At 36.9% G+C, this 22,195-nt stretch overlaps 1 protein-coding gene across 1 annotated transcript in view; it reads left to right on the top strand.

The window, feature by feature from the left end:
- Positions 1-3,030: 3,030 nt before the first annotated feature.
- SH3TC1 (SH3 domain and tetratricopeptide repeats 1) overlaps positions 3,031-22,195 on the top strand; it is a 33,152-nt gene continuing 13,987 nt past the window's right edge. The window contains exons 1-11 of the mRNA XM_074904456.1: positions 3,031-3,159; positions 8,210-8,290; positions 8,919-9,170; positions 11,527-11,601; positions 13,795-13,922; positions 16,400-16,505; positions 18,283-18,426; positions 19,081-19,258; positions 19,984-20,057; positions 20,914-21,109; positions 21,973-22,100. Coding sequence (XP_074760557.1) covers positions 8,996-9,170; positions 11,527-11,601; positions 13,795-13,922; positions 16,400-16,505; positions 18,283-18,426; positions 19,081-19,258; positions 19,984-20,057; positions 20,914-21,109; positions 21,973-22,100 — 1,204 coding nt within the window. The 5' untranslated portion in view covers positions 3,031-3,159; positions 8,210-8,290; positions 8,919-8,995. The remainder of the gene's footprint in view (positions 3,160-8,209; positions 8,291-8,918; positions 9,171-11,526; positions 11,602-13,794; positions 13,923-16,399; positions 16,506-18,282; positions 18,427-19,080; positions 19,259-19,983; positions 20,058-20,913; positions 21,110-21,972; positions 22,101-22,195) is intronic.

Below are 22,195 nucleotides of genomic sequence, written 5' to 3'. Positions count from 1 at the left end.
CTTGTGTGATTTCAAGTTCTTCATGCCAGTTGTAAACAGCAAAGAATGCTAATTCAAGCAAAACATTAAGCAGAAGAGGATCGTTTTATGACAGGGTTCAGCAAGGGGAAATAATTTTTGTAACTTTTAGTAGACTTGAAAGAGACCAGACAGGAATTTAGTAAAGCATAAATCTGGTTTTTACTAACAGCTGTCGGTAAATAGTCAACTGAGTTACATTTCAGTGTAATTACATGTCAGTTAGCCCCTTTGGCAGCAGACTGTTCTTTCATAGTTATGTCCCCAACTGTGATGGACTTAATAGTTATATTGGAAGGTATAACTTGGCCTTACTATTAAAATGTGTTGTTTTTCCTAACACAAGCTGCTGTAGTGAAGCGGTCAGACAAACATGCAGCTGCAGAAGGGCAGACAAACAGGATGATGAAAAGCGATGCCAGAGAGAGACAATTAGAGGAAGTGTCTTGTTTTAACACACAACGTCCTCTGCCTCCTGGCAGCTTCTTTTAATAATCCTGAAAAGATCAGGGACAAACAAACAAACAGGGCCATCAAGCCCTCATGTAGTTTTAATAGTTAAAGAAGTATTCTTAAGCCTATTTTTTAACATAAGGAAATCTGAACAGGTAGCACCATTTCTCGTGATTAAAATGTAATGTAAGGGATATGATTACTAACACGGAAATCGCTCTGTGCTGTCTTTGTGTTTTCCCCGTTTGCTACAATATATTGGTCTCTGGAGTTATTTCATGAGAGCAGCTGTTAATATCTTCAATTAGATTATTCACTTCTGTTTCTGTAATACAGATTGGTACCCTGTTAATAAGACAACAGGAAGTCCAGGGTCAACTTCTGACATCATTACCCTGAAGTTGAAAAATTTGTTTTTCTGATTTCCACTTAAACTGCCTGTCAGTAGACACCCCCAAGAATTGAAGTGCTGTGAATGGCATGATAAAATACTCTTTGGAGTAAGATTGTGGAGGAAATTGAAGATTCCTGATCTAGTTGAAGATGTCCCTTCTCATTGCAGGGGGGGCTGGACTAGATGATCTTTAAAAGTCCCTTCCAACCCAATCTATGATTCTAAGCAGGTATTGAAAAGTGGGTTAAGGCATCTGGAATTCAGTTCTTGCTATTTTGTTACTTGTCTCCTTAAGTGAGTTGCATCATTCCTAACTTAATTTCTCTAAAATTAAAATGGGTTGTATTTTTTAAGATTTTAGGGACACACTAATCAGTGGTAGATTCTACAGTGATTGAGCCATGGAAACAGAGGATGGAAGATTGGTATTCATCAGGAAAAATACAGGATTAGATGATTTTTTTAATTTGTTTTTTTTGTAAAACTATCTTGAGTACACATAAAAGAAGAGGTGCTAGGAATACCAGTGAAGGACTGAAGCTATAAAATATAACCAAATATTATTCTTAAATATACAAATAAAATAGATGTGATTAAAAGATTTAGACTTTTCTGAAAGTCATATAGAATTAGTCAGTAAAACGGTGACAGAAATGGGGTATTTCATGCTGTTGGCATAGCTACTACATAAATTAGTTAAACCTGAAGTTGCATGCTTTGTGTGCTGCATTATAGTACGATATCAAATTTAATCTAGTGGGAGGAGAGCCCTGTGGGATGATTTGTTAGTTGTGATTTATACAATTACTTGAATACCTTCCAACTTCATAATTTCTAGAAAGATGGAGAGCTCCCAAGCATACTGCAGGAACAGATTGGCCGATCAGTATGAAGTAGCATTTATAATTCATGTTAACATGGTGTGACGGGATGAAGTAAGGTAAATAAGGTTATGATTTGTAATTAATACCTAGCTTATAAAGTCTAAAACCATTTTTTTAAGTGCATGTTCCTTAAAACAGATTAGCAGGAGTCATAACTAAGGTCTTAAGGCATCTAAAGGGTAATTTTTTTTCTATTCCCCATTATGGGGGCTGTAGGAGGGCTGTAGCAGTATTGCATGGGACAACCCATCACCTCAAACCATATTCTCCAGGTGCTGCCCAGTCCCACAGGCTCTCTCCAATTGATTGATGTGTCTCAGGAAAACACCCTCCCTGCCAACACACACACACATATGCACAGCAACTGGTCAGTGGCCTGATATCTCAAACACTGGGATGTTGCTGACTAGAGGTGTCTGAGATAACAGGTGTACAGTCTTTGGGCAAACATTCTCTGTTGTATTCTCCTGTGATGTCTGCTGCAATGCAGCCCACACCGATGGATGGCATGTGGGGTACTTGGTGCTTCCCTGTAAGAGTAGTGTAACTGTGACTAACTGTATGCAAAATCTTCAGTATGTTAGTGAGAGAATATAAAAACTTCTCAAGGTGTGGAAGACAAAAAGTAAGCAGACTTGAAATAGGATAGATTATTTTCAGTTTCTCTTTTCTGTGCTTTGTGGGTCATTTAGGATATAGCATCAGGACCAGTGGTAAAGTCTTGTGACACATAAGATGTGCTCTGCATGTATTCCACAACAGACTTGCTTAACTCCCAAAACTGATGATTTAACACTGCATATCTGCATAGTGTATGATAGATCTGCAAAAGTCTACACTCTGCAACTTAAACCCAAGCATATCAGAGCAAATTCACTGTTAAACAATTCTTCATCAGGCTTTTTGTAGCTGGAATGGTAGCAAGAAATCTAATTCTGTGATCAAAAGCAAAGCGGGGGGAAAAAGCCTAGTAGTCCATCTGAAGGACTGTTTGTTACTTTGTGAACAATGCTCACTTAGCACAATGGCCTGAATGTGTCCCATCGAGCCTTTTAGCCACTAATGCAAAATGCCAACATGAATTATTGCTTTGAAAAGCAGGAGTGTGTGAATGAACCTTCCAGCACACTCGATACATTTCTGCTTTGCATAATGAACTTCAGTTGCTCAACTCCATGCTCATGAATGTTTCTTCTTTTTTTTTTTTAAAAAAAAGGTTTAAATTAACACTATTAGTTAATAGACAACTTTTTGTACTTGCCATATCCAAGCCAGGCTGTGCAATCAACAGGAAAGATAAGAAGGTCAAACAGGAAGAGCTGTGCTGGAGTTAGTTTTGAGCAGAGCTGAGGAAGGCACGGATCTGTCTGCTCTTTACAGGCATGTTATAGCGAATCTGACTTGGAAAAGGTAGGACAACTCCTCTATATCTACGTGCTCTATATCTGCGTGTCCTTTTTTCACTATTTTAGGTACTCGTCTGATATTTGACTTTAGGTTTATTATCAACATGTTAGAATTGCAGCCAGTTAAGCAGGGGTAATTTCAATAGCGTTCGATACTTTGGTGTGCCCATAATGAAATGACTGGAAAATACGTGTAAATATGACCTGTCATGGTTACAAGAATGCGTTAGGAGTTTCTGTGCTGCTCCGTGTTCCCTCTTCTAGGTAGTGTTGTGTGAGGTGAGCTGCTGCTCAGTAACAAAAGCATTCCTCCTACTTTATTTCTCTGCATTAGCTGCCACAGGCCGAACTCTGTCAAATCTAGCACTCAGAACGAAGTGTTGAGATGCACAGATGCTTTTTATATATTTTCTAACAGTGATCTGATTTTTTTTTTAAAATCACCCTAGAGTTTATGCTTATTTTTAAACAGCTATGAAATTGTGAGTTTTTGTCTACAATTTTCACTATGTAAACTTGGAAATTTTGGACTTACGGTGCTTTCAGATCTGGATTGTGGGTGGGAAGTATATTTCAGTGCTACTGAGGTATGAAGAAATTAATCATAAGAGAGGGCTGAAACTTTTAAATTTTTATTGCATCTTTCAAGCTTGCAAGGGCTTTTTTGTTTGTAGACCAACTGTGAACAATGATACTGCTTGCAACATAGTTTACTAAGAATTGCTAATTAACCTAAAGTTACTTCAGTGATAAAGGAGTCATTCTTCCATTTTTGGAGAGTACTTAGATTCCTAAGTTTGTTTACTCTGATTACAGATTTGCTTTACCTTTCTGTGTAATACATAGCAGCACTGGAGGAAAAAAAAGTGTTGTGTTGCCTAAACAGTACATAGTATGGGTTTTTTTTAATTTGTGCCTCTGATAATGTCACCCAGAGATCAAAGCTGTGATTTACTCTCTCTGAGAACAAAGTTTATAATGATCTTGGCTGTAAGATGTTTGTAGCCTAATACAGAAGATGTGAAACAAAAGTGAGTTGAAACTGGAGAGAAGGAATAATAATTACTCTAGCATCAGTTTGGGAAAATGGGCTAGATTAATTTATGGCGGTACAGTTGCGAGTCTCAGGTATTGTATGACATATGGGATGTACAGGAGATGAAGCAGAGCAGAAGATCAAGGGTATGCACACAGTCAAAGGCAACGCAGGCTTCACTAGCTCTCTTGCCTGGTTTGAAGCCCTGGAGGAACACAGCATGAGGTGAATAAAAATTTGGGGACTACCAGAGTTCTGTTGTCTCAGGTACAGCACGAGTGGTTTGAAGAGTATGGAGACTTTAAATTTAGAAGAGCTGCCCTTGATCATCTGGATGAAATAGGAATTGATGCACAGAGGAGCAACGGCGGTAACCCTCTACCATCCAGGAAGTTACCCAGATGTATGAATAATCCTCTTGGGGTGAATGCAACTTTACATTCACCTTTGGCTACTTCTCCAGCACTTCTGTATCACTCCGATATGACCACAAATACTCTTTGTCTTGATTTCCATCTCTGTAAAACTAGAATAATCATAGTTACCACTGGTAACTTGAAGCTAGTAATTAGTAAATTGCCTTGAGCCTCCTAGAGGGAAGATGAATAAAAGCTAAATACTGTGTTGTGTGTTGCATGCAGGTTTTAGGCAACTAGTTCAAATACCCATTCTTTTATATTGGGTCCTATTCTCATGCTTAGAAATGCACCTTTAAAGAGGGAGACAGAATCTGTCCAGTGGATGTTGTTTGTTTTTCTTCTTCAACCCCCATTAAATGGGAAGGAGTTGGTGGGAGACAAAGTATTCCTGTCATCCAGAACTCAGAACAACAAAAGGCAGGGGGCTGGGGACACGGATACACACGTGTACACCAAACTCACTCAACTTGCATAGTTAGGGTAATGGAAAATGTCAAGCTCTATGTTTTTTCTTCCGGTTAGCTGTGTTTTGAAAACAGAGACACAAGCACTCAATGAAAAGGAAGCAGTAACAGAGAAAAGCATGAGAAGAGAATTGTTCTATTTAACTTCCAGTAGGAAAAAAGTGTCTTATTTCCACCTTATGTTCAACAGCTGTTGCATACAGACCTTTCCAGCCCACTGTATCCTGTGAGAAGGCAAGGGTAAGGTGGACTGACCTTCTGAGCCTCGTGAGCCTGGACAGGTGCTATCAATGGCTCTGCGCAGGGCAGCGTGTCCAGGGAGCTCAGGCCACGGGGAGGGATGATACCAGTGAATCCAGCCGCACTCCTGAAGGAGTTGTTGAGCTTTCAGTATCTGCCTCTCCTCTCTCACTGCTCGTCCCCACTGTGAGTGCCTGCCTTAAAGTGAGGCTTCCCCAGATCAGCGGGGAGTGCCACCTCTTGCCTGCATGGCTTTTAAATAGAGGTTGGCTCCTGGTTTGGAAAAACAGGAAGATCATTACGTTTTATGGCCAATGTCCTGCACCCAATATGAATTTCTTGGTCAAGCCTCAAAGAGCATGAGATAAAATTATTTTATCTAAATTATAAAGAAAAGTCTTTGTCAATGCCTGTAAATGTAGATTGTAGGAACTAGTTGTAGAAGACAAACTTACTTTACAAGGCGAGTGTTAGATCTTTAATCCATTTCTTCATCTTGTATTTGTTGCTATCAACAAATGGCTAGTTTCTAGTAAGTATAATAGTAAATTAACATTAGGTTTATGAAAAACCTCTAATGATGAGAGTAACTCAAGCACTGAAGCTTAGTATTTTCTAAATCTGTTTTATAGTGGATGAATGTTTTTCTCTGGTCTGGTGCCTCTGAATCTGTTTTAATTTTTACTGGAATGGTTCAATAATTGATGATAAAGCATCAGCGTAATAACTATGGTGATTATAGCATTGCTTGTGGGTTATGGTTTTGGTCCTGGGGGTACTTGTGTGATAGTCAAAGGTGAATAGTAAAAGGACAGACATATGGTGCAGTTATATGAAATCTGTCACTTGGGATCAAACTTGTACCTCCTAGGATACATTTAGATGTTAAATAAACATTCAAAAGGGCCTAGGTAGACTAGGAGCCTAGCTACTGGAAAGTTATTTACTATCTTGTTCTCAGTACTTATACAGAGCCACATGGGTTGACATCTAATAGTTAAGGCAAACAAAGGTGCCAAAGGAATCTGTAAAGGAGAGCATGACTGTTAATGGTTTTGAGATTTGATTTTTCATTCTGTGTATCTTGCAAGAGCCAAGAGAAACACTGATAAGAACATAGCATTTTTTCTTTCACTCATTCTGATTTTTTTTATCCTTTGTTTAGGCTCTGGGATACTATGACTCAATCTTCTTAAACACTTCATATCCATTTTGATTTGTTCAGATATGCTACTTGCTCTTGCAGCACCAAGCTTTAGAGCTTGGTTCTCAACCCTGTTTATATATGTTACACTTACCAACATGCACTGGTGCAGAAGACATGAAAAGTTAATCCATATCTCTTCAACTCAACTGGAATTCTAAGAATTCAAGTCACAGTATATTTGTTTTTCTAAATTTTGTTGAGGATAATATTTCTGCATGTAGAGGGGAGCTGATGGAAAAATTAATATTCTGAACACTGAACTTCATTTCTGGGATTAAGGATAATCCTGATCTAAAAATAGCAACTGGATTTGGATTCATAGAACAATGTAATTTAAGCAGCTACCTTTTGAATTAAATTATCCTTAATATCACAATATTTACATCTTCATCTACAGGAGATACCAGTATTCACAAAATATATGCAGAAGAGTGTTTAATTCTTAGGTGTGAAAATTACAATGCATGACATATAATCCTGGTACAGTACTGAGAAGAATGGTGTTAGCTACTGTCATTACTTTAAGGAAAAGATCAGCTGTATAAATGGAAATGCATATCCCTAGCAAAGTGAGTTTGGTCTCTGGCAGACCTGTATTTTTAATCCTTTATAAATAGGTCATCAAGTCTGACAGGCAGTTTTTCAGGGAAGTTAGCAGGAAAAACTGAGATCTGAAGTTAGAACTACAATGTTAACTAAATGTTAGTGGAAATCCTCTCTTCTGAGAAAAAAACATCAAAATCACTTGTGTTTGAGTTATCTGGGTCATAGCTATATCTGAATTTACATGCATAACTTCATATGGAGAACTGCAGTGCTACACCACAAAACACACTATGAAAATCAGCCTCACCACTCTGCTAGGTACTCTCGAATAAATGGCAAAATGGGACCATGTAAATGTTAAAACAACATTCAGTCTAGGTTTCTTCATACTACATTATGTGCTTGTGATAGATATAGTTACGGTTTAATTCTCCGAGTTGGTCACATGATCTGTAAGTATATTTCATTATTTTTTAATAATTGCTTCTGCCTACATATAGTTTACTGCTTATTCAAGTGCTCCATGGGCTAAAGGTTTTGATGACTGCAAAACAGAGTACAGAAGTTGTACAGACAGATCACTGCCTTGTCCTGCATACCTGCCTACTATGGCAGACAGCTAGGAGATGCTGCGCTGTTGGCATTGGTGCTCAGTTTGCTCAGGTTTAGGGTTCTGTGACATGAAGCTTGGAGGGGAAGAAGTGTTAGAAGGCCTGTATGTGAAGAAGCAAGACAGAACAATGTGCTCTGGGAAAACCCACTGCATGGTGAACAGAGAAGGGAGAAATTTCCTGACCAGTCTGAAGGCAGATTGCAAGGGGCCACTAGGTGATCAAGCACCAGAGAAAAAGTGATCTTCCATCGACAGCTTCAGTTTTAACCAATTTCTGCTGGAAAACAAATGAGAGAAGAAATGTCACAAAGACTACAAGGTTGTATACTCATAATGAAGGTAGCTCGTTAATGAGTATGGATCGAATAAGCACAGAGGAATTTGGATTAAGTTCAAGTGACAGATCCAAAGCAAAATCTATTCTGTGACTTTATGAAATCTATTAGAGAGGCATGTGAGAGCCCACTGAGGAAAAGGGTCTAAATGTCAGTGGGGCGTGTGCCGGCTACATGAGTCATGTCCTTTTCAGATGCACTGGCTGGTGGTCTGACTGCACTTTCTGAAGCTGAAGTAGCTTGTGTCCAAGAAATGGGATTGCAGGATGCCTCAGGTCAGTGACTGTACAGGGAGCAGTGAAGCTTGCAACCATTTGTGCTCTACTTCCATGTCTATTCCTTTTTCCTGATGTTTGTGCCAATAAGAGTCTTGCTGCCAGACTTGGCCTCTAGCTTCAGTAGATCACTCTTCTGTTTTACTGCAGAGAAATCTTTGGATCCTTGCATGCCAGTCTTCCTACACTGTAGGTTCCTGCAGAGAATTCATTCTTTAGCTGAATTAAACAGTGACCATTCAATTCCTGCCACCTTTAGAAAATGTTTTCCCCCTGCATTGCGTCTGTTAATGTGAGTGATGCCATCCCTTGGAGCCTCTGCATTAAAGCTGGCCAAGAATGAATAATTAGCAGTGTGGGCACAAGTACATTTCACTTCAGGCCTTGGGTTGTTGCTATTTGTCAAATGTATTGCTTTGCTGTTAAAGCAGGGATGCCACCTGATTGCAGGAGCTGTTTCTGGTATGAATTTGAGTGTTACACAACAATTCCTCTGAGAGGAGTCTAAGGCAAATATTTTAATGTATATTACAATTAAAACCAGCTCCTGCAGGAGAGACAGTTCTTGGATATGTGCATGTATTCTGACTTCTTTTTAAAATATTATTGATTTTTTTTTTCCCCTCAGATTGTTGATAATTTTAATAGCATCACTGTGAGGAATTGCAAATTATGGAGAGTTAGGCAGCAGCAGGCAGTGCATCCATGCTCGGTGCTAATGCCACCATCCCTGGTCTAGAAGGAAAGCAAGACAGGAACTTGGAGAGGAAAGAAATGGAGCAGAAGAGGTGCAGGTCTGACTGGAAATGTGTGGAGGCCAATGCTGCCATCAGCACTGTCAGGGATGGGGTTAAGATGGACGTGGTACAAGAGCAAACAGGTAAGACTTTGAAATCCTGGTTACTCTGCTCATGACTTTTATTTGCATTTAAATTACTGTGTTCTTTAAACACTTCTTGTTGTGCACAAGCAGAGAACTGATGTGTTTTTTCAGCTGATCTTTTTTTTGAAATACATCTATTTCAACTATTAAACGATCTATATTAAAATTCACTTTGGGCAGACAAGGGGATTACCTATTATTATAAATAAATTGAGATGAAAATTATCAGAACCCGAGAGACAGAATACTAAAATAGAAGTTCTTTGTCTAGCACTTTTTGCTATTAATCCCTAAGATTCAGAAGCAAAGATGAGTAAGACTGTATGTTTCCATTTCAATAAAATTCTGAGATTCCTGTTTTTCATCAAAAGATGTAATACTATATTTTTCTTCAAAAACTATATTTTTCTGCAAATAAAACATACTTCATGAAGTAAATATATGTAAATCAGGAACACTTTTTGGGTGGAAGGCTGGAGTAACATAGGTAGCTGTGTCTCAAAACCTGTGGCCAGACTCTTACTTTATAGTAGGACCAAGAGCTTTCTGAATGTGAGAATACTTCATGGAAAAACTACTTAAATTATATGTCCTACGGCTTAGATAATGTCTTTCTGTTCACAGCTGCAGCTCTGCTGACATCAAAGAATATCAGGTACAAGCATCCCACGACAGTATAAAGTTTCTCTTTAGCTTGCCAAGTAGTATGCAAGTCATTCAATTAATTAGGAATGGGGCATGGAGTTCATGTTAAGTCTTTGAATCTAATTATAGCACTTTAAACAGCCTCAATGTTTAAAATGTATTTATAGTAACTCCTGTGGTTTTGTTGAAATTTAATATCAAACTATTTTTAATTAAACTCCCATGAGTATTAAAATGCTTGCTCATAGTTTTTTGCTTTCTCCTAAAAATCACAGAAATTAGGTTTAGTTTTTAAATTAAATACTACCCACTGGATATTCATGCCTTGATACCTTTCAAGGAAAGTCCATATCTGGTAATATCAAAATAGTAATGGCAACTCACATACCAAAACCATATGCTAATTAATTGTCCTTATCAACTGTTAAATGATGATCAAAGCAATTGACAACATGTTGCAAAGTTTTGACAATTGCTCTGTTTGTACTTCTGACTAAAACAAGAAAAAGCAGAACTACAACTAAGTATGACTCCAGAAGTTGTAGGGAACTTAATATTCCTTAAATACAGTCAGCCTATACTGCAGTGAGCTTACTATCAAATTTCTATTTAAAAATATTGAATCCAGATTAAAAAAAACCCACCTCCCAACACCCCTGTCAAACACCCAGCCAAAACCCAACAAACAAGAAGTGCTCGAACTGAAATTTCTGATTCTAGTATATGTTAATAATTGGCCTTGAATATGATGGGTTTAGTGCTTATTTCCTTTTTTTCTGAAGTAAGAAAATTCTGTGTTTATGTATCCTTATTTATTTGCGTGACTTTGTTCATGTAATATCAACAGATGTACTCAAGGAAAGATGCAGAAGACTTAGAAATTACTATGTCCTACTATACTACAAGTTTTTTCTTAAAAACAGAGCTGCAGAGGAGAATGTCCTAGGATATATGAAAATTGCCTCAATTTAAAAATTAAGATTTATTTTTCCCGCTTTTATTCTAAGAAATAGCAAGCCTTGTCTTCACTGATTTTTTTTTTTTTTTTTTTTTTTAAGTGAACCTTGAGAAAATGGAATTGGCTGGAGTGGGTGTTTCTTCAGCATGAAAATGTATCATTTCCAAAAGGCCTAGAAGAATTATGGGCCAAGAAAGAAAAAAAGCAGATTATTATTAACATAAAATATACTTACTTTGCATTAGTTGTCTAAACTTCAAATCACTTGTTTTTATATTACCTCCTCCCAAGTATTAAGCCTGTAACAAATAGAGAAGGAGTATTTTTCTCTGTGTATGAATTAGTACAAGGCACTCATATCATTGACAACTTATACACCAAAGTTTCCGTGGAAGGTAATTTTTAGTATAGATGCAAAGAAAAACGAAGTCTGTCCCCTTCTCCCTCCCAATGGGACTTCAGTTTCCTGAAAGGCTGTCTTTTCATGAATTCTCCATCATCTTGAAGCTTCACATCAAGATGATGAAATCAAGATTTAACTTCTTCCTCAGTAGAAGACAAATGATCAGATATTTTTTGTGGGTTTTGGGAATTATATAGCAGGAAGGGGAAAAAAATATAGTTTGTTTTCTTAGTAATTAACCAATGCATCAGACACTTTGAAAGTGTGGAGTGTTTTGTTGTTTTTTTCAGTGTGATTTATATAGAGTTAGAAATACACTTAACTATTCCTTTCATTTATCATAATAGAGTGTTCTCAAAGTGAAAAATGCATGAATGTCAGTTCAAGGACCCTTCCCAGTCAAGCAGAGAATTTTCCAACTGGTAAGGCATTTTTTTCCTCATATATTATAAACATAATGCTTTTCTCATTGCCTTTTTTTTAAGTTGACAACTACATCAACAACATTTGGAGTCGTCACTCCTGTAAACTTTATAACATACTGCATGGCAGCTGTGAAGTATCCAACTTCTACATAAGATTTGTTAAGAATATTTCATAAAAAGAGGGAACAACTGCTATCAGAAACAATTTATGGACTATTGTAATGACTAAGAAAAAAAAGAAAAGCAAATAAGTTCATCACTTATTTTATGTATGGGTTTCAATTCTCCAAACTTCTTATATTCTAAGTTTATGGTCTTTTCAAGTCTTTTTTTTTTTTTAATGCTGTATTTTCAAGGGTGCTGCAATTGAGCACAGTTCTTCAGTAAGTAGGTACAGCAGGCTTCCCTTCTGGAGGGCTCATGGCCTGCCCTGTAATGGAGGGTCTAGTCACATTTCCCTTCTCTTGCTTATGGAGGAAGAGAAATAACCATTGACAAATAACACTGGGATGTGCTCTACTTTCTGGCTTGACCTGACAAATCATGTCAGTGGTAAAGAGTCTCCCCCAGGCATATGGTTATTTGTAGTTAAATTACTTATGCTTATGTAGCTGTTTGTCTCACTCCGTAGAGAATTTGAGGGGTTCTTAACTGGGGGTATGGATCAGATCACAGAACCAGACAGGAGAATTACCATAGGTGCAACAGGTTTTCAGACCATGTTTCACTTCCATAAGGCATCACTAATAGTTCTTTTGGCAGAAGCAGCCATATTTCAGTTGTTTTAATTCAATGTAATTATTTCAGTAATATCAACTTCATATAAGATTTAGATATGTAACTGTAGAAACAAAATTTAACTTGGAGTCTATTTGATTATGCAAAAATTTTAAGTAATAGTTTTCTCTTGTGCCAGCAACTTTTACAGCTTCAGGTAAAATGAAAAGAACAACAATACTGTTACCTGACAGTGATCTGAGTAACATACAAAGACTGTAGTTTGTATTCTTTGTACTAACAATTAACTATGACCACAACTTAATCAGAGAGGTCTTGTAATTCAGTAACACTGCTTTATATTTGAGCCACTCTTCTTGACCTTAAAGTAATGAGTAATTTAGGTGCAAGTCGTCATAAAACTCCTGGAGACATACATAGGAAGCTCTCTGAAAACAGACTAAGATACAGCATATTAGACTAGAATGTGAAAAATATCTGTTCTACCTGATTAAAAGGTGAAAATCAGAGGAGGTAGAATATTTTAGAATGTACAACAATCCCATTTATTGATGGAAGTGGAACCTATTTACACACTTGCAATTGAAATTCTTCCTGAGTGGGTATTATTGTGTGCCCATCTGGGTATCTGAAAACTTATGAATATAATTTACTGTTCTTGAGTTAAATTAACATACTTGCAGAATGAAAGCAGCTTTATCAAAGTTCCTTTTTATCTGAGAGAAGCTCGCTGAAACTGTACCCGTAGCTGTAGTGAAAGCTTCTCATAAACAGATGTCAAGATCTGAGAACATGTATCTAGCTTCTTTGAGATGTGCTGGGGAAGTCATGTAAGTGAGCTTTTAGTTGGACCGTTTATCTTGGTACTGCTCAACCAGCTTAGCTGAGAAACAGCTTTTTCAATATTCAATTTATAGAAGTCTTCTAAAGTAGTGGGGGTGACATGTCAGATAACCATGAATTTAAGATTAGCATAAAGAGTTGTAACATGCTGAACTATCTATGGGTTAGGGTTTTTTTTACAGATTCCAGTATCTGCCTCGATTTTTAAAATATGCATGGGATATTTGGAAATCTGAGCATGTTCTCAATGTCCATGGAGCTGTCTAATTTGACACATACCAATCTGCTTGCTTTTTTCCTCTTCTCTCTTCTCCATCCTGAAGTGTGTCAGTTGTCTCCCAAAATTTCTGCGGACTTTCACATCACTGTTCTTTGTATAGCTATAGCCTTTATTATGCAACTGATAGAATCTTGTTTTTCATGCTAGGCTACTATCTCTATTGTATAATAATAATAATGCGAAAGAAACATGCAGTGGGTCAATTTCCTCTGTGTCTCTGAAGCTGAAAAACCAGTTCTTAATGTGGATTCTATGATTGCGAGATTTTTCTGGTTCTCCAAAGCTGATTCACAAAACTTGTAGCACTGTAAATGGATATCCTTCTCCAGATATCTCCTTGAAGTTAATGATGGTAAGACGAAAGAGTGGATGTCCTGATTACAGACTCCAAAGACAGCTCAGAGGGCAGCTCCGTCTTCTGGAAAATGACAGCAGGGAGGTGATGGCAGTTTTCGGTGTAAGTCAATTACTTGGGGATTGGTTTATTTATACAGAGAATACACTCTGTGCTACTGAAATAATCTGAGATATCTGGGAGCATACATGCTGTATGCTTGAAGTTGAGTAAACAGTTTCCCATGGCCCAAAATCATCTAGATAGATTAAAAATATTGAACCATTGAAAAAGACTAGTACCCCAAGTGGTGCAAAATAAATAATCCCAGCTAAAAATATTGAAGGGTTTTATTTTAGATATGTTCTGCTTTGATTTTCATCAAAGGAAAACGTGGTTTTCTGATTTTTTTTTTTTTTTAATTTTGCCCTCATATTGACTTTTCACTTCAGTTTCCAGTTACTTTGAGTCATTTGGCACGAAGGTTACCCAGGAAGCCCACTGCTAAACCAAAGAGGAAGTCTGAAGGAGAATAGTCTAAATATTGGACTTCCTAGGGCTAGATGGCCATAGCTTTAAATAGCACACAGGAGGGTTGGCCAATTTTTATTACTGTTTTTTGTTTGTTTGTATATAGGAAACCTGTCCCCTACTGCCAATGAGGTTGGCTACAAATACAATTTAAAGTCTCTTCTTCCTTCTTGATGAAAACGCAGGATACTATTTGACCCCTGGTGTCCCTTTTTTGTCTAAGCCATGAGTTCCAGCCTCCTTTGCTAGCAAGGCAAACACTGAAAGGCTTTGACTGTCTTGGATGCATGTGTTTCTACAGAATTTTTCTTTCACGTGTTATGAACTCATCACCAGCCTGCTGATTTTGTGGCTGTGAAAAACAGTCTGTACTCCTGCTACTCTGCTCTGGCTTTTTTTTTTTTTAGGGGAGATGGAGAAAGGGAGAAGGGATTAAGAGGAGAAGGGAACAGCATATAAATAGACTAGATTTGTGGCCTTATTAGAAACAGACTGGAAAAAGGACTGTAAGGAAGCAAGATTTATAATGATAAGTTTTCTTAGAATGTTGTTTTGAAATTCAGCAGTGCATAAAGCCCTTGAGGATGAGATACTTTAGCATGTGTTCGCAATTTATTAATAGATTTCAGATTCTTGTTAATATTTAATCTAGTGTAGAAAGGGGCATGCAGAAGATCAAAGCAGTGATGAAGCGTGCCTATTGGAGGCTTAAGTTGGACTTTTTTTTCAAGAAGTAATTACTATTTTAATGTGTTCATGTTGTATGAATTGAAAATATGGAAGTTAAACAGAATTAATTAATAGATCATTTAATATCATGACATAACAGTCATAAAAACAGTGGATCGACTCCATCTTGCTCAGATCACAGAAAATGCTTGAGGGGCAATTTTTTTTGGCCAGAGTTAGAATCAGTTTCCTGATAATTCCTTAAATTGCTTTAATATGCATTTCAATTTTGATGTGATGGGAGCAAAGGTAAAGTACTGGGAAATAATACAGTAGCATTATGTCTGTTAGCCTTGCATCTGGTTTATTTTCTGAGATACTGGTTCAGATACTTGTCTCATAAATTGTCGCAGTTCTTTGTGTTTCCCTGAAAGACAGTAGCCAGCATCACTAGAGCGCCCTGTTTTCAAGCTATTAACTGAAGTGTAGCCAGTTGTATATTACCACTCTTTGGCTAGAATCCATCAAAATGTATAGTTCTCTGACTTATTTGAAGGTTTATGTAGCTCTCCCTTTTAGCATTTCTGAAATTCCTTATAAAATTCATCATTATAATTTAAAGTGATCATTGCTTACCTTTGTTAAATGCACAATTTAATGCTACTCTAGTAATATGAACCAGTACAAATGAGGGTAAAAGGTTCTTATTGCATCTTTAAAAAAAATAATTCTCCAGTATATTTAATTGTCTTAACCATGGAAAGAGTGAACTAGGGAATGACTATTTCAGTGTCTCCTCTGGAACTTGACTGAAACTACCAGGTAGAAAGTTCAAAGATGCATCAGAGGAGGTATGTTTTCATATGTATACTGAGCTCTGAGGCTAACCTAGAGCAGGATGTTTTTACAGTGGTTCAAGTGACCTAGAGAAATATTATATGTCAAAAACCCGAAATCAGCAAACAAAGAAACCCTTTTCACTATTTAATATCAATGCCAGCTGTAAATTGTTCTGTGTTAGGAGGGTATTCTTGGAAAGCACCATCAGATGCTTGCCTGGTTTTCACACTCTAAATAGAGAATACTGGCCACTAAACACAGACATGTCTGAACCAGACAGGCCTTTAGTCTCATTCAGTGTGGTCAGTCCTGAGGTCTTAATTCCTCTGTAAATTAACCTCACTGGAACTGTTAGTACATTCAGTAAGAAATAAATCAGATTAAAACTTGGTTCACTGTTGTAGGTATGTGTTAAAGAACAGATATCTCATTTGGTAAAATTCTAGATAACCTTTTTATCCTTAATACATAGCATTTTAGCATAAGTGTGCCTTAGTGAGAAATTGTGCTCAAGTCTAGTATAATTGTAATTAAAATATTGGCTTTGATCTCTTTTTTAGGAACTCTCTGCGAGACTGCTGTCGATTCATAGTGATCAAGATCTAATAGTGGTGACTTTTAAAACTTTTGAAGAAATATGGAAATTTCTAACCTACCATTCACTGGGTAAAGCTGTTATACCATACAACAGTTCAATATGCTCTTTTATTCCTCTGCACACAATTCTGGAATCTTGTTGAACAGGATTTTGAGATTTTTTTGGTATTAACTCCTAATAGCAGTAAGTAATGTTCCTGAACTGGGCACTAATGATAGGGCTGAAGACACCCCCCAACCTCCAGGAGAATCTGCCTTTGTCCCAGAGCAGATTAACAGCTATTGTTCCTGGCAGATGTCTTGTCTAAAATACTCCAGAATCAGATCATATCTTCTTTCTAAACAGTCTATTACAAACCAAGTGGTTTTGTCCTAAAGTTTAATTTGTAAAGGCATTTAAGTTGCAGCACAACTTTTTCTACTCCTGTAGAAATGTCAAGGTTACTCCTCTTTCTTTGCACCATGCTAATAACTATTTGGAGACTTCTAACCTGCACTTCTACTCAGTGTTGTTTTCACCCTGATTCCTATAATCCTTCTTCAGAGTATATTTTCTAGACCTCTGATCATGCTCCCCATTGGACTCTTCTAGTTGTTCCACATCTTTCCTGAATAGTAGTGAGCAAACTGGACAAAATTGGTAAGCCTTCAGAGGAAATATTAAGTAAAACAAATACTGCTTCATATGCTTTGCATACTTCAGTTTTGTTTCTAAATCTGAGTATGCCTTTCACAACAAAATGATATTTGAGTTCCATTTTTAATATCCTATAACTTCACAGGTCTTTTCTGAAGAATAGTATTTGAATGAGATCTTTCTCTCCATTTTGTTCACCTGTTTTTCTTTCTTCTGTATATGGAGAGCTTGTGTGTAGTACTATTGAATTCACTCTGTCCATCAGACCAATTTAAAATCATGAATTTCATTTTTAATTTCATGTTTGTTATTTTGTATATTAAAATGTGCCCTAGAGAACTAGAAAAAATACTGTTTCAATACAATTTTACAGAGAAAGAACAAGAAGACTTTCTTCTTAGGCAAGGCTGTGGCTAACACGGAATTGATTCACTGTCTTCCAAATACCAGAGTAGCGCCTTAATCACTGACCTGCCCACCTCTCCTCTTCATCATAACTTTTTGCACAAAGGATTTGCTAATGTATTAATGTTGGTCCTTTAACAATCTACTATCTATAACATACCGATCATGATACACTAGTCCAGGTCTTCCTGTAACTACCATATAGCTTTGAAAGCCCTAAATCCTAATGTAAGGAGTCCCAGTTTCCAAGATCAAGCACTACCTTCTGATTTACATGGCTCTGGTATGCAGCAGCATCTCTGTCCCAAAGAAAATCCAGTAGTGATACCCAGGCACAGTATACATATATTGGCACAGCTGAATCAGGCAACAGAAATGTATAAAGAGATTATTTTTTGAGATTATTTCCTGTCATCTGTTATTAAGTGGTGCTGAGCACCTGTTGCTCAAAGCTTGCTAGTGATTGCCTCTTTTGGACTCCAAACCTCTCAAATATAGCTAAACTATGGGGAACCCTCATTAAGGGGAGGACATGGTCTGCTTTTTCAGTGGGATTAGGCACAGAAATGTTGTGTGCATTTTAGGTGTAGTTTGTGAGAGCTAAGCATTAAAAGGAGCTGTAATGCATGTGACTTGGTGGATGTAATTTTGCCAGTATTATGTAGTAAAATTAGTTATACATTGTGGGTTAAGCAGTAGGGTAGTTATCTGAATGCCTATGCCAGTCCCTGACTTTCTGAAAGGCTATTTTCTTGTACAATGCAGTAAAACCGCAAAGAAAACAAACGGATTTTTTTTTCCTAGGCTTTATAAATCATTGCATGGAGAATTTATTCCTAGATCAATCTTTCTGGCTCTACTCTCAAGAGGAGGAAGAAACAGGCATTGAAGTCTATATAAATGAAAAATCATTAAATTTGATGTACAGAAGCCTGCTAGTACAGGAAGGTAAGGAAGACTGTCCATGCTAAGGCTAAATTTAGAGAAGCACCTTTCTTTAAAATCCTAAAATCAAGTAATAAGACCTATTCAAATACTTAATGAAGTTGAAATATAAATCTATTCACTCCAAATGCACCAGAAAGAGAAGAGAAAGGAACAAACAGATTGGGTTCAGTAGGATCATAGGGGGATTAGAGAACTTCATGTGCAACTGGTCCATAAATGGACACCAAAAGGATTAGGGAGGGATGTACATTCCACTTCCTTCGTATTAATGCAGATCCTGGAGATGTACTGGAGAGAGGGATTACAGATAGTTGCCAGGCTCATGTACTTTTCCTAAATAGCACCACCTGCTGCCACTGTCAAAGACAGAATAACGCGCTAGGTGGATTGTTGATTACTGCAACAGGAACATGCAAAATCTTGTAGCAGAAGAAGGTTCTACACTTCATTGAACACTTCAGCTCTGCATTTTTCTTTTACTGAAAGAGAAAATAGAAAAGTATGAATATCTGACAATCAGAAAGCACTTGTTTTGGAATCTCAGATTTTCAGTTTCTAACTGATTATTACTGATGCTGTTGAAGCCAGTTTTAAAGCTTATATGACACTAAAACATTACCTGTGATAACATCTGCTCCACGGCTTTTGTTTTAGGGGCATTTTTTGTTTTATGTCCTGACAATCTGGTAAGAAAGATAATGGCTACAGACAATGAAATAAACACTTATTTTGAGACTCAGGCTCTCGATGAAGATGCAACAGGTGGATCTGTGGATGGTGACATGACCATGCTGCCTAATGCTTCTCTGGAGCCATTGATACCTTTTCATCAGTAGGTACCTGACTTTACCTATTTCATATGCATCTGTTTCACATGTAGACATGTCTGCTTAGACACAGATGTGTCTAAATGATAGCTTGTTGTGAAACATTCATCTTACATTAACACTGAGAACAAATACTCTATTTCCTTCCATAACACACAATTGAAATTAATCCAGATGTGTGCAGAGCAGCATTTAAAGATACTGCTTTTCTTCCTGAGTCTGACATAAAATCTATTAACAATTTCGTAATAATGTAAAGCAAGAATTCTCATTTTTCAGGATGCTTGGAGATATGGATGATAACAGGCTAGCAGTGTTTTTATTTAACACTATTGACAAGAGCCATCCACCTCCTTAATGCAGTTTGTTTCAAGTCCAAGTTCATAATTGCTATAAAGCCAAAATTACATCAATGGACTCACTTCAGGAATCACCAGAAAAACATTCACTCTTGGTGCTCTTAGGAGTTAAAAAGCTGAAATTTTTCTATTGATCTTGGGCAGGGAGAAACAGCATGACTTTCTCAGGTTTGTTTGACTGAAGTAGCACTTCTTTTACTACTATTCCTCAAAATATAGCTGTGTCTGAAGTGTATGGACAGTGCTCAAATTGAAAGGTAATTGTGGGAATGGGTGCATCTGTCTTCATATGGATTTAAAATATCACTGTTATTGTCACAACGTTTAGTGAAGTTTCATACACTAACTTCTAGTTCTTTTTCTCCTTTCAGATGGTTTCTTAAAAGGTATTCTAATCCTATTGATTTTACATTCAAAACTGAATCAAAATCCATGAGGAAAGTTGGTAAGAAACTCCATTCAAACATCAGCATTAAACACATCCCCCACACCCACACCCCCCAATTTATTCTGTGTTTTTGTTAGGACTCTGAAGGGTTCAATAACTTTTTCTCATTGTATTAGGATGGGAAAACAGCTTTCAAAATTACCTTGCAGTAAAATTAATGAGAGCATATATCTCTGCCTAAGTTGAGTTAAACTCTAAGGGCTTCTCTCCTCTTTTTTTTCTTTTAAATACTGTATTACACAGATGCACAAAGTAGTAAAGAGTAATTAATTTGAGGATGCCTCTGTAGATTTGATGAAAAACTTTAAGGAAATGCACCAATGTAATTATTGTGGATCTTCCACACATGTGAAATTATCTAATTATCTAATACTTCCAGAGAAATAAAACTTATAGAGGTGGCCTGAGGTTAGAGACTAAATAGGGTGCTTTTTTTCGACGATACATATCTGTTTTCATACTGTATTGACTGGTATGTAACTGCACATTTATTCAATAGGGATTTTATTCCTTGGCTTCAATGTTTTTACTGTGGCCCAAGTTCATAGGGGTGTAAGAAGGAAAGTAGGACTTAAAACATTTCCTTTTGCTTCTTCATGATGGAAATTGCTAGAATTTTGAAAACATTTTAGTCTTTGTTTTCTACTGGCTGGAAAATGAGGATTTTTATGCTGTTATTTAAAATTCTAATTGCTCAGACCAACAGATTAGGTTTGAATGCTTTAAATCTTGCTACATCATGACTTCCAGGAATGTATTTTGCTATGTATGTTCTTCTGATGAGTTGCTACTTTATTAAGTGTATTTGTATTGTTAAATTACTGCAAATAGTATTTATTTCCTTATTACACAGCAATGGGATCCTGTCTAGCTGTGATGAATTATGAAAGTATTATGTCAGAAGAGATGAGTTTCCAGGAAGGGGACAAAATTGAGATCCTTGGCTACTTCATTGAATGCATGGAATGGTTTCTCGGACAACATGTGTTTACTGGTCAAATAGGTTTTGTAAAGACAAGTCATGTTAAACTGGATGTATCTAGAAATAAGTAAGTGATATGTATTTAACTCATGAACAAAAAGAGACTTACTCTCTTGAGCTTTAAAATACTGAATGTTAAACTTAGAGGGGTTTTTTGTGCTCTTTGTTTTGTTGTGGTGTGTATCCTTCAAAACAAATGCAAAGAAATATGAATAAGAAGTCTGCTTAAATGTTGAAACATATTATCAGCCTGTACCCAAGTTTCTTACTGGGAAAAAGGGTTGCTGTAGCTACATCTGGTTCAGCCTCTATTCTTTGGATCACAAGATCCAAGAAGCTTTACTCTCACAGAAGATTCCATTTTTGCTGCTCTCTCAAGATCTACATTTAAACATCCAAGTTCTGTTTTTGCTAGTACCCTCAATTACAGGCCTTAACTTGCTTTAAATGGGGCTCCTCTTACAAATAATTGCTCATAATGCAGACAGAAACCTGTAAAAAGTGTGCATTTCAGCATGTGTTGGCTCCATGTAAATAGGTTGCTCTTAGTAATATGTCTGGACTCTGCATGTTGAAACAAGGGCTTCTTAAGTGTTCTTTGCAGGTCCATTTGATGTGTAACTTCAAGGTTATGTTAGAAAATCAATACCATAATGCCCTTAAAGATTTGTGCTTTTAATAAATTCTCTCATAAAACGCTATACCATGACACAGATAGATATGAAACTTTCTTTGATACGGCAGAGCCTGTTAGATGTAAGCCTAGCTATCAGTTTGTATGTATGTTTATAAATGACTAATTTTGAACACAACAGGACAGATAATTAAAAGATTGTAATAGTTTCTCTAACAAGCTTCGGTTTGACTAATGCACTGAGATCCTCAAGCCAAACCTGCTTTCAGACACGGAATTGCTTCTTTCTTTGTTAGACTACAAGACGTGGATTTTCTTGAAGCAGAAGAGCTATCTTTTTTTTCAAAAGAAAAAGATTTAGAAGAAGTGGTGAATTTGTTGAAACAAACCTCCATCACAGATGTTTGCTCTGTGTACAGAATAGGTAAGTGAGTTTTACTCCTTTTTACTGCACAAGACACGTGTACAGTTCCTATATACCTGTTATAACAGATATTTTTTTAATCAGTGAGATTCCAG

This window comes from Athene noctua, chromosome 4 (assembly GCF_965140245.1).
Source record: "Athene noctua chromosome 4, bAthNoc1.hap1.1, whole genome shotgun sequence".
In the NCBI taxonomy this organism is placed as follows: Eukaryota; Metazoa; Chordata; class Aves; order Strigiformes; family Strigidae; genus Athene; species Athene noctua.
The sequence above is the reverse complement of the archived record's forward strand: the minus strand, read 5'-3'. Positions and strand labels throughout refer to the sequence as shown.